Genomic DNA, 13649 nt, shown 5'->3' on the forward strand with positions numbered 1-13649 from the left:
TGGGTTCCCTCTGGGCACTCCGGTTTCCTCCCACAGTCCCAAGATGTGCAGGTTAGGTGGGGTTGCGGGGATAGGGCAGGGGAATGGGCCCAGGTAGTGTGCTCTTTCAGCGGCTTGGTTCAGACTCAATGGACCAAATGGCCTCCGTCTGCACTGAAGAGAACTATTGTTAAGTGAATGGGTTTATGGGGATGTGTGAGGTTATTCATTTTGGTGATAGAAATAGAAGAGCAGAATATTTTTTAAAAGGTGGGAAACTTTCACATGTTGATGTTCAGAGAGACTTGGGTCGACTCACACAAGGAACACAGAAATTTAGCGCACAAGTGCACCAAGCAATTAGGAAGGTAAGTGGCACATTGGCCATTATTGAAGGGAGACTGGAGTACAAAAACCAGGAAGCCTTGCTCCAATTGGATAGGCCTTTGATGAGCTCCAGCTGGAGTCCCATGATCCAGTGACGATGAAGAAACGGGTTAGGATGTGGCGTAATTTGGAGCTGCAGGTGTTCCTGTGTTATTTCTACCCTTGGTCCTTTTTGGTGGCAGAGGTTGTAGGAAAGCGAGTTTCTTCCAAAATAATCTTGGTGAGTTCCTTGGTGATAAAATCCTGAGGGGTTTTAACAGGCTGGATGCGCAAAGGAGGTTTGCTCTTGTGGGAAGGCCTAGAACTTAGGGGGTCACGGTTTAAAAATAAGGGGTCACCCATTTAAGACTGGGGTGAGAAGAAATGTTTTCTCACAGAGGGCCGTGAGCCTTTGGAACTCCCTTCCTCAAAAGGCAGTGGAAGGAGAGTCTCTGAATGTTTTCAAGGCACAGCTAGATATATTCTCGATAAACAAGGGAGTGATAGGTTATTGGCGGTAAGCGGAAAGGTAGTCAGATCAGCTGTGTGAGTGGCCTATTCCTGCTCCTAACTCATATGTTCATATGTACTGCAGTATCACCTGTATGTAAGCATGTAATTAACCATTGTCTAAAACAGGACCATAGGCATTCCTCTCCATCAAAGAGCGGCAATTGATTGCAACCACAGTGCACTGGTGATGAAGAGGGTGGGCATTGGTTCTAGTGGCAGGATCACAGAAATACACAGTGCAGAAGAGGCCATTCCACCCATCCGAGTTTGCACCGACCCTCTGAAAGAGCATGCTAGCTGGGCCCACTCCACCGCCCTATTCCCATAACCCCACCTAACCCGAACATCTTTGGACACTAAGGGGCAAACCTAGCATGGCCAATCCAACTAACCTGCAGATCTTTGGACTGAAACCAGAGCACCCGGAGGAAACCCACGCAGACATGGAGAGAAAGTGCAAACTCCACGCAGAAGGTCACGCAAGGACAGAATTGAACTCTGATCCCTGGCATGTGAGGCAATAGTGCTAACCACTCTGCCACTGTGCCACCCATATCCTCATGTTCAATCTAAGGCAATCGCCACTCCTCAGAGTTAAATGTACCCCTACTCCCCCACCGTTGTGCCTTTAGCTGTTGTTGAGACTGACATTTTGAGAATTGTGAAGATCCCATTGTCTAGTAACGGTTGGTGAACTCCTGGTGATATGGTGGGAGGGTGTCCGTGATATATCATTCTGTCAAAACTAAAGGTGTATTATGCATGGTAGCACAGTGGTTAGCACTGTCGCTTCACAACTCCAGGGTCCCAGGTTCGATTTCTGGCTTGGGTCACTGTCTGTGCGGAGTCTGCATGTTCTCCTCGTGTCTGCATGGGTTTCCTCCGGGAGCTCCAGTTTCCACCCACAGTCCAAAGATGTGCAGGTTAGGTGGATTGGCCATGCTAAATTGCCCTTAGTGTCCAAAGGGGTTGGTGGGGTTGCTGCGTTACGGGTATGGGGTGGAGGTGTGGGTTTAAGTGGGGTGCTCTTTCCAAGTGCAGACTCGATGGGCAGAATGGCCTCCTAAGTTCTATATTCTATGTCCATGCATTACTGTGAGTTTCCAGTCGGCACATCCCGACCGTGATTCTCCAATAATGGGGCTATATCCTCACGCCGGCGTGAAAACCAGCGCCAATCACTCCGCCATCAACGGTCCCCAATAATGGGGAATGCTCCCCTTCCTAGGTGCTGGAGTCGTCCCCGCAGCTCCATCTGGCACGAGTTCGTGCATGCGTGCTACGGGCGGCGTAGGAACAGGCAGCGTGATTCGGCACGTGCGCGGGGTTCCACGCCGGCCCCCGGGAAGTATGGCGGAGCCCTACAGGGGCCCGGCGCGGCGGAACATAGGCCCCCACGGAACCAGCGTACCCGCCGATCGGTAGGCCCTGATCGCAGGCAAGGCCACCTTGGGGACCCCCCCCCCACCCCCGGGTCGGATCTCCCCCCCCCAGGACGGCCCCCGCAGACTCACCTTCCAGGTCCTGCCGTGTGGGACCTGAGTAACCCACGCCGGCGGGAGTTGGCCGAACTCGTCGGCCACTCGGAGAATCGCTGGTGGGACGCTTTCAACGGTCCACGACCGCGTGGCGAGAATCTCGTGGGCGCCCGAGAATCGGTGTTGGGGCGGCAGGGTGCTATTCCCACGTCCCCCTGAGGAATCTCCAACCCAGCGCCGGGTCGGAGAATCCCAGCCCAGATATCAGATACTTGAGTTTCTTGCAACACATTCTAGCTTGCCTGAAACTATTGACATGCAGCTTACAACATTTTAATAATTCATGAATAACTTGTAGAGATGACAATGTTCGTAATTTTCCAAATCCAGAACCCAGGTGGTACAAGTGACGAAATATAGATCGGCAGCAGCAGTTAATTCTCCACGGTGAGATTTAATGAAACCAGAATGCTGAAGTCTTTTTGGAATGTGCTGTTAACACAAAGTTTATTCCAACCCTGTGCCACGTAGTAAGACTTATTATTTTGCTTATGGCAACAAATGGGGAAAAAAGCTCACCCATAATTTGGCTCGTGTTTACCTTGAAAAACTTAAATCCAGGAAAAACTTAAATCTTTGGTGGAATTCCAAATGCTGTGAGCCATTGCTGACTTGCCAAGGCATCACTATCAACTGAGGGAGAGCTGTAAGCAATGGGCAAGCAGCCAACAGATATTGTCCCACAATGGTGACACACTCCTGTTCTTCCTGAATAGCAATCTGTAGCAGGTACTTTACCTGATTCCCTGATTAGTGGCTTTACTGTCCATGGGAACAGGGGCAAAAGAATGTTGAAAATCATGGCCGGGATTCTCAGTTGGGAGGCTAAGGGCGGGATTCTCCGTACATTGACGACGGAATCGGGAAACGCGATTGGCTGGAAAATCGTGCGAGGCAAAAATCGTGGCCAATGCCGGTCGCCTCACAGAATGCCACGCTGCGCTGCCTGGACAGCGGCCATCAATTCATTCTACTTCACACATACAATAAGGGTCATTGGCATATCATTAATGGGTCTGACCCGCTATTCTCCGGCGCACCCATGATGCTCTGCCTCCACCAGGCAGAATTACCGACGACAAGTTTCACTTGTGGTTTTAAAAATCGGGAAACAGTGGTGGCTGAGGGAGAGAGTAGGAAGGACGTGTTCCCAAAGGTGCGTCCGTGGGCTACCGGTCCTGCCGCTGGCATGGCTGGCTGGGGGTTGCGTCTGCCAGGGCTGGGATGAGGACCAGGGTACGGGCCATGGGGCTGGCGTGATGTTCTGGGACCGGGGTATATGGCCTGGGAGGTAATATTTTCCAAGACAGTAATCTAATTGGATGTTAAATAGCCACGAGAGAAAGTTCTCAAATTTCTCCCTCTGCAGTTTAAAGAATTTTTTTGTTGTTGATTACTTGAAAGTTGCCGCTATAAAAATTGTGGTGGAGAGACTCCATTTAATTCCGGCTGCCACACGGAAAAAACCTGAGCTTCTTCCAGTCTGTAAAGAGAAATCAATTTACTTAAGTTTATCCTGAAAGGAAGCCATGTGGAATGCATAGAAACGCAAATTGATTTGGTCCATAAAAATGTGCATTGTGGAGCTGTTCAAGCCAACTTAGACACGTACAGTGCCACAGACATGAACACTAGCCCTTCAAATTGGAATCTGAACTCTTTCCAGCTCACGCAAGACAGTAATATAATCTGTCACAAATTACTGAAAATTGACATTGAAAAGCTATCATTATGTGGATATGAACTCAAACAGTATGTGCTTCCACAGAGAGCAGTGGAGGGTGGGTCATTGAATATATCCAGGGCTGAGCTAGACAGAATTTTGATCTACGAGGGCTTAAAGATTATGGGATGTGGTTTTGGAGGGAGGGGTGGGGTGTGCAGCGGGAGGCAGGCAAGTGGTGATTTAAAAAAAAAATTTAGAGTACCCAATTCATTTTTTCCAATTAAGGGGCAATTTAGTGTGGCCAATTCACCTAACCTGCACATCTTTGAGTTGTGGGGGCGAAACCCACGCAAACATGGGAAGAATGTGCGAACTCCACACGGACAGTGACCCAAGGCCAGGATCGAACCCGGGTCCTCAGCGCCGTAGGCAGTAGTGCGAACCACTGTGCCACCATGTTGCCCTGCGGACAAGTGGAGTTAAAGCCACAATCAGATCAGCCATGATCTAATTGAATGGCAACGCAGATTCGATGCGCTGATTGGCCGACTCCTGCTCCTGGTTTGTATGATCTTATTATTTTTAGTAGCAGCAGCATTTGTCCAACCAAAACACTGACGTGATATAACGGGTTTAAAATGTATCCACACCTGAGTCAAATTCAAATATTTTCGGGGGGAAAAAATATTTGCCATACCCAGTTACTTTTTTCCAATTAAGGGGCAATTTAGTGTGGCCAATCCACCTAACCTGCATATCTTTGGGTTGTGGGGATGAAACCCATGCAAACACGGGGAGAATGTGCAAACTCCACACGGACAGTGACCTGGGGCCAGGATCAGGTCCACAGCGCTGTGGGCAGCAGTGCTAACCACTGCGCCACCACACTAATCTATGATTCATATTATAATTTGTGCCCACTATTTCCCAGGATGCATTGTGGTGCTGGGATCTTCCAATTTACCTAGCAGGTGAAGGTGCATGCAATTGAAGAAGTGAAAGACCTAAACAAAGACCGTGGGCAGGATTCTCTGACCCCCCCCCCCCCCCCCCCCGCCGGGTCGGAGAATCGCCGGGGGCCGGCGTCAATCCCGCACCCGCCATGTCCCGAAGTCCTTGGCACCAGAGATTCGGCGGGGACAGGAATCGCTCTTTGCCTGTCTGCGCCCCCCCCCCCTCCCCCCCGGCGATTCTCCGGCCCACGATGGGCCAAAGTCACGCCGCTGTCATGCCAGTCCCGCCAGCGTGGATCAAACCACCTACCTTACTGGTGGGACCAGGCGGCGTGGGCGGCTCCAGGGTCCTGGGGGGGGGGGGGGGGGCGCAGGGTAATTTGGCGCCGGGGGGGGGGGGGGGGTGCCCCCATGGTAGCCTGGCCCACGATCGGGGCCCACCGATCGGCCGGCGGGCCTGTACCGTGGGGGCATTCTTCCTTCCGCCTTCGCCATAGTCTTCACGATGGCGGAGGCGGAAGTGACCCCCTCCCCTGCGCATGCATGGGGATGACGTCAGCAGCCGCTGACGCTCCCGCGCATGCACGGACTTCCGCCAGCCAGCGAAGTCCCTTCGGCCCCGGCTGGCATGGCACCAAAGGCCGTTCCCGCCGGCCGGCGGGACGCCAACCACTCCGGCGCGGGCCTAGCCCCTCAATGTTAGGGCTTGGCCCCTAAAGATGCGGAGACTTCTGCACCTTTGGGGCGGCCCAACGCCGGAGTGGTTCACACCACTCCATCACACTTGGACCCCCTGTCCCGCCGGGTAGGGGAGAGTCCCGCCCCTTGTGTTCATATCCAAAGATTTCCCAGAGCAGAAATGTTGTTAAACATTAGTTTACGTTAACTTTAGTGCCTCCCAAGTTAGATGTGCTGTTTGGTGGGGAAATGAAACTATTTAGAGATGGTTTGGTCTGTTTTAGCAGATATCACCCAGGACTATGGTTAGGACTCTAAAGTTAGAGTCCCTGCTCCAAACTGCTGTCCTGCCACCTTGACTTTGCACTTGTGCTCATTGCTGCTTTAAAATATTTTACTTGTCTGCTTACGTAACAACTGTCTGTGTTTCAAATAAAGTTATACGTGAAATGTTTTGAAATATTTCAGAGAGGCAATAAATATGAATCCCCAAAATAGCTGATGGATAAAAGGAAACATGAGATGGTTACAAAAAACAGCCTTTAACAACTTGTCGATCTGATAATGACCCGAGAGTGTGTAATGATTTCAATTTATTGATTAATATTCATTTACAAATAAATGGCAACTACCACATTTGTCGTCATTCATCATTCAACTATTTTATGCAAAAATCCTTGAAAAACTGAGATTACATTATTTACATTTGCATGTTCACTTTGTCTTGTCAAGCTACTTGGTAAAAGAAATAACAATGGTACAGGATATCTTAGGCTCATACTATCATTAAAATGCATCAGTTTACATGGGCATCCAAGACCTCTCAGATTAACTTAATCAGATGGGGATGTCAGTGCTGGGGAGCTGTCACTTTTCTGTCCACACTTAAATGCTAAAGCGCTCCAGATTGAGATACCACATGGGTTGATCCTACTAGATGCTGTAGGAGCTTAGCTTCATCCTCAGGACAGTTAACTCTCATTGCATCACCACCACATTTTGTTATGCTGCCCACAGCAGTCGCTAAATGGTCGGTGAGAGCGAAGTTGCTGGCCTGATTGGCAAAAAGATTGAGGCTCATTTTTGTGTATGAGCAAGGAGAACCTCACTATGGGATGCCGGTGGATAAAGGACCCACGAGTAAACAGAGTGTAAAAGTCTGTGTTCAAAGGATAGCTCCAACCATTCCCTTTAAAAGGCACTTTTTTTTTTCTTTTAAATGCCCTATTTCTCATAACAGCTGTACAAGCTGTTACAATTGAGATTGACAACTGCAATATGTACAATGCTACATAGCCACTGATTACCGCCATATTGATTCCATTTTCTTTAATTTACATCTAGAAAACAGCTTTTGCTCAACATAAAACTTGTTTAAAAACAAATGTGTTTTGTTTTCTTGCCAAGCTCCTCTCAGCCCTTCCTGAAGGTATTGATTCTCAGCTTGAGGTCCTGTTCCAAAGATGCCGATTGTCCTTAGTCATGTGCAAACTTTGGCTGAGAGTTTCAACAGGCTATTCAACTTTAAGGAGGTAAAAACGCTGAACAGAACCTAGTCGTCATCCAATACAGAATTAACAGTGCAGAAGGAGGCCATTCGGCCCATCGAGTCTGCATCGGCCCTTGGAAAGAGCATCCCTACCTAAGCCCACAACTCCACCCTATCCCCGTAACCCCACCTTATCTTACTGTATCTTTTTTTTTTGGAGACAAAAGCAATTTAGCATAGCCAATCTGCCTACACCCGGACACATATTTGGACTGTGGGAGGAAACCCACGCACACACGGGGAGAATGTGCAGACTCCGCACAGCCAGTGACCCAAGCCGGGAATTGAACCTGGGACCCTGGCGTTGTGAAGCCATTGTGCTAATCACTATGCTACCATGCCGCACCACTACCTGTATGTACATCTTCAACAAAAGCCACTGGATAACATTCAGAGTTTTTGGGGGGGGGGGGCGGCAGGGGGGACTCTGGCCCATTTTTGCCCTCCCACTCCTACCCAGCCCGGTGGAGAGGAGGCTTCTGGTTTGGCTTGTGTGCTCTGGCTGAGATTACATTACCCAGCGCAATTTGGAGGAAAAATCCTTATTTGAATGGACTCATCCATGAACCTGAGCCTTCGAGGAGGATTTCTGAAAATTAATTCAGCAGCAGATGAATCCCGAGAGGAAAAGGGTAGGGGCATGGCAAAGAGTATACTTGGCCTGTTCAGCTACAGTCGACAAAGTTAATCCCTGGACAAGTGTCATAAAACCTGACCTGAGTAGTGAGTTGAGTGTTCAGCAGACAGACTTCTGCTGATGTCTCTGGTTTTATATCCGAGCCCTGCCCCTCATTCTGGGATTGATCCCCTTGGATTGATCGCCAGATTCTATCTAAAGCATTCACCACAGGCTGGATAAAGGCGCTTTGCACAATTAGTTATTGAAAAACAAACCACATCATCTGGTGCGTCTGCACATTCACTGTGGGTATTACCGTCCAAGGTTACCTGCGGTTTTTCATTGACACACTGTACTGTCATTTGGCTAGCTGTTCATTAAAAAAAAGGTGATACCAGTTTTGCCAATGGCAGAGTTGGCAAATACAGTAAATAGCTGAACCATAGCAACCACTAGATGCCAAGAATGTTGATTCTCAGTTAATGCAGATGTTAACATCCAGAGGAGAGACGTTAGCTATCAGTGACTCCTGTGTGTGTGTCTGTATGCATCTGCATGTGGGTCAGTGGACATGATCACTCTTGAATGTAATGCTCCCTCTAGTTAAATACGCTGCCCTCCACTCGCTATCTGGACTCACACATGAAAAATTGCCTCTAGGGGGATCGGCACCCATCAAATTGTATCCCAGAAGTCAATGCTTGCAGGGGCAAAGAAATCTAGAAAACCGTACAGTGTTTTAAACTTGGTTCTCCTAAATCCTCCTTTATTTTTCCTTCTCATTGTGCACACCCACTCCTGGGCATCAACCTTCAGCTAGCATGTCTGGGAGCAACTGCCTGAGATTAATGTCTAACAAAAGTATGTCAGCTAAGATTACAGTAACAGTATAATGTTTAATGTAAAATAAAACGTCAATTGCATAGAATACAATGACATTGCATTCACAGTGGCAGTATGCAACCTATTTGCTCACCTTGCTGTCTGATGCTCGAAACATCAAAGCAGACTCACCTTGACCTCACAATAATTGAAACATGGTTCAAACACTAATTCTATACATATTTGAATGAAAATCTTAAAACTACTGATTGTCTCAAACTTGCGTAATTCAGGTGCAACATGCTTTGAGCTTACATACAGTGACAATGCACCGTGGAGAGTAGGATTATTTAACCGTGCATTATAAATACCATGCTCCCTGTGCAAAGCTCTCATTCCTACAAATATTAGCAAAGGTCATGGCTCACGACTACCGTTAAAAGCCATTGACAGGACTGACCCCTCGACTAGCCGAGAGTCCTCAGGGAAACAGGACAAAAGGAACAATCGACCAGCTTTCAACTAATGTGGTCACGGTGGAACAAGCCAAAGTGATTAGTACATCGCTGTGTTTGAAGTAGTCAATCTAAAATACGTCATGAATAATTCATCTGTTGCTATTTCCGTTGCTCGACACAAGAGGTAGCTTTAACTGTTCCTCTGCCCAAGAGTTACTAGTCTCTGCTTAATCACTTCACCGTAATTACGACTGCTTCAAGTGCCTTATTACTTGTGAATGAAGAAGAAAGGTTTAAACCAAACTTTCAATCTAGTGTACACTCTAAACTAAAGCTGGCTTGCAAAGGCATTTATTCCTTATTTCTCTGGTAGCACTCGGAGATGGTTGCAACTTTGCTCCTCATTTTTATTCTCGTTAATTACAACTTGTTGCATCAGTGTGTGCTGTATTATCCCGTTTTCATTCTTACCTCTTGAGTTTCACATGTCGTTTATTTCTCCCATGAGGCACATGCTGGAAACTGTAGCAATCATTCAGAGAGTGTGACATAAATAATTCGCGAGCAACGCTTTTTTTTCTAACATGCAACATCACCCCAGGACTTCCCAACCTGCAGGCAAGGGCAAGCATGCAAATTGATTTGGGTTTCAGCCAAACCAAAGCTCAACTTGAGCAGGCGACGTAGGCAAAAAAACCCACAAGGCCCAAGGTAACAAATAGGAATGAACACATCCAACACAAATAGGACTGCATTGGGATCTTGCCTTGTTAAAGGTATGGATTGGGGGTATGGAATACTGTCCGTTTCAAACACCCAGTACCAGCATCAACTCTTGTCAGAAAAAAGCAAATTACTGCAGATGCTGGAATCTGAAACAAAAACAGAAAATACTGGGCAATCTCGTATGGTCTGACAGCATCTGTGGAGAGAGAAGGGAGCCAACCTTTCAAGTCTGATTGACTCTTTGTCAGAGCTCCAAAGAACTGAAAATGGGGTCACATTTATACTGTCCTGTGGTGGAGGGGGGGGAGATGTGGGGCTGGGTAGGAGGCCAGTCATAGGTGGAAATAGACAAAGAACCAATTGTTCCTAGTTGGCCTTTAACACACTGCTCACCTTGGTTCTGCCATTCACATATTCTAATCTCTTTATGCTACTATCAGCACCCTTCTTAGCCTTAATCACCACCATGTGGAGATGCCGGCGTCGGACTGGGGTGAGCACATTAAGAAGTCTTACAACACCAGGTTAAAGTCCAAACAGGTTTGTTTCGAATCACTAGCTTTCGGAGCACAGCTCCTTCCTCACGTGAATGAAGAGGTGGGTTCCAGAAACATATACGTAGACAAAGTCAAAGATGCAAGACGATACTTTGAATGCTAGTCTTTACAGGTCCAGACGGAGCAACTGGAGAGAGGGATAATCACAGGTTAAAGAGGTGTGAATTGTCTCAAGCCAGGACAGTTGGTAGGATTTTGCAAGCCAAGGCCAGACGGTGGGGGGTGAATGGGATGTGACATGAATCTAAGGTCCCGATTGAGGCTGTACTCATGTGTAGGGAAGTTGGCGATAAGTTCCTGCTCGGCGATTCTGCATTGTCGCGCGTCCTGAATGCCGCCTTGGAGAACGCTTACCCGAAGATCAGAGGCTGAATGCCCTTGACTGCTGAAGTGATCCGTGACTGGAACACTTTTGGATTTGTCTATATATATGTTTGTGGAACCCACCTCTTCATTCACCTGAGGAAGGAGCAGTGCTCTGAAAACTAGTGATTCGATACAAACCCGTTGGACTTTAATCACCACCAGTTACATTCCTTTTGCCTTCTGGCCTTGACATCTTTGTCAATCTCCACCAGTCGCTGCCCCCTATCCAGCATCCCCCCCCTCCTCCCGTCCACTACAGTACAACAACATCAGGTCACTGCACACTGAATACAGCCAATAGGGACCACGTCCAGTCACAGAAAATGTTACTGTTGCAATTTCCAATCCTTGGCGATTGTTCATCCATGCCAAATTTCATGTCAGTTTAGTATATATTGCGCGTTTGTGCTCACTGAGAACTCATTCAGGCAGCGTACCGATAGCAAAGGCCAGGCTTTGCTTTGCCCGGATTCCCTTAAGTCCCTGAAATAAGAACTCAGTTCCCCTCGCGAGTAGACCTGTCAGGGGGTATTTTCAATAACCTACCATTCATCATTATTCATTTCATTATCTCTAAAGTGATGATTAATGTGTATAACCGGAAAACATCTAACTGTGCAGCTACATAATAATCACTGACAAGGCCACAACCTACCGAGCAGAATTCAAAGGCACTCTCCCCAGATTTTCTGTGGATTGCATATAACTATTACACATGCCTGATATTTACACTACAAACTATTTGATCCTGAAAGACAACCATCCCAGTTCAAAAACAAATGTGCCTCCCCATTTTAGAAAAGTTCACATATCAAAGATTTGATTCAACCCAGACCTGTTTAATGGGTAGTGAAGCGACTGACCATCAGTCAGCTGACCACTGAGAACATGGACTGGGGACTCACATCAAGGTTATGCCTCGCTCGACCTAGAATTCTATCTGATAGGAAATAAGTTAACGCAGCCGAATTTCATGCATGGAGTGTTCTGTGGAATTTCTATCAAATTTACACCGTTGAGTTAATCCAGTTAACTGGGAACCATGATTTGCTTTTCTGCTCACTGTAGCTTTGGAGCACGCATGCTTTGCAAGTAAACTTTGAGTTTTGCTTCCCGCTTACAATTTATCTGGACTCATTTCCTATGACTCCTTCAAAATTGCCTCATTCAGAACTTTTAATTTTATAAAAAGTGTTAACTTTCTGCTTTGCTTAATGAAACTTTGTTTAGCGTAATAACCATTTTGTGTTATGAGGATCAGACTTGCCCTTCCCCTTTTGAATATTTAGGGGAATAAAGTGTTCCTATCCGAAATCAATGTTCTGTGGCGTAGGTCTTATTTTCACGTTTGTTTCTGGGTTAAATGCCGTCCGTTGCCAGCTGCACATAACAGCAAGAGACAACGGGAGACCCGCAAAAACCAACCTGACAAATGGCTCGAACTAATGCTGATCAAACAAGTATGTTAAAAGTCAACAAAGTGAAATGAAAATGAAAATCGCTTATTGTCACGAGTAGGCTTCAAATGAAGTTACTGTGAAAAGCCCCTAGTCGCCACATTCCGGCGCCTGTTCGGGCAGGCTGTTATGGGAATCGAACCGTGCTGCTGGCCTGCTTTCAAAGCCAGCGATTTAGCCCTGTGCTAAACAGTCCCAAAGTGAAGAAGCAATTAAACTCCCACCGCAGAGGGTGGGGTGGAAGCAGATTGAAGTGAGAATATAAGGAATATTAGCTCATCCAAACCTTTGCATGTCAGATACATTTCCTAAAATGTTCCGGCAGATTTCACAAGAGAACCTGGGCAATGAAACTCAACAAAAAAAAAGCACAAAATAGCAGTTTCTAAAAAAAAACATATTGTGGTCTATGGTCGTCATCAGTCTGCTGCTTGTTAGGGAGAAATGAGCTAAAAACAGCCCTGCCTCAAACGATAAAAGTCCCTTGCACAGTGTGTATATGTAGTGAGTAAGATTTATGCAAGAAACAAACAACCAATCCTCTAAAATCATATACACAATGAGTTTATATCCCCAGTTATTTGATATATGTATGTTTGAAGCAACAGATTCTAACTTATAATTACTACCTGTTTCTAATAGTTATTGCAGTGCAATTAGAGAGATTGAAAACCAAATATTCTCCTTGTTGTCGATCAATACATATATCCTTTGTTATAGTGCTGTGAATTGATGCAGGCAGCATCTGGCATGTAGGCGGTGTTCTCGTCCAGGTGAGACAGCGGCACAGTGTCTTCTTCGTTCACGTGTCGATCAAATTCAGACTTCAGCAGTGGCCGTTGATTGTCAGGGAATGCCAAAGAGAAGAGTGCTTCAGGTTCGCAGACGAACTTGTACACGTATCGCTCGCCAGCCACCTGCGAACAGCAAAGGAGTACACTTATCCGTCCAAACATGGAGAGCAGCAATACCATTTCAGACGTTATGCCGGCCTTGTTTGTAAGTTTTTCTCCCCTTTTCCTTTGATAGCTCATGAAGAAATCAATTTTCCGTGTCAGGCAACAGCCTATTACACCCGTGAAAGCTTAGACATGAGCTTTGGCAGGTCATTTGACCATGGAAGGCATCGCAGAAAGCCCTCTCCGTCCTCTGCCGATTCCCAACAAATGTGCACTTTCCAGGTACATTACTGGTTAGTGAACAGGGTGTAAGTCTGGCTAATTACCTCCAGCATAAAAATGCCAATTGCAGTGACCCAGATGAGATCAGAGCAGGACAGTACCTCCACAATAGTTTGCAACATTTTGGAACTTGAGCTCAGTTCCTCGGCCAGATTATTAGGTGGAAAACATTTTAATGATGATAAAGTTAAGAAGCAGTCTCAATTCAGCTGTTAGGATTC

General features: G+C 46.8%; 1 protein-coding gene across 3 annotated transcripts in view; it reads right to left on the reverse strand.

The window, feature by feature from the left end:
* Positions 1 to 12793: 12793 nt before the first annotated feature.
* etv4 (ETS variant transcription factor 4) overlaps positions 12794 to 13649 on the reverse strand; it is a 104081-nt gene continuing 103225 nt past the window's right edge. For 2 of the 3 annotated variants that reach the window (XM_038779431.1, XM_038779430.1), the window contains one exon: positions 12943 to 13164. In XM_038779431.1, coding sequence (XP_038635359.1) covers positions 12943 to 13164 — 222 coding nt within the window. Of the gene's footprint in view, positions 13165 to 13649 lie in introns of all 3 variants that reach the window. The other variant, XM_038779429.1, reaches the window with a different exon arrangement.

This window comes from Scyliorhinus canicula, chromosome 19 (assembly GCF_902713615.1).
Source record: "Scyliorhinus canicula chromosome 19, sScyCan1.1, whole genome shotgun sequence".
Classification (NCBI taxonomy): domain Eukaryota; kingdom Metazoa; phylum Chordata; class Chondrichthyes; order Carcharhiniformes; family Scyliorhinidae; genus Scyliorhinus; species Scyliorhinus canicula.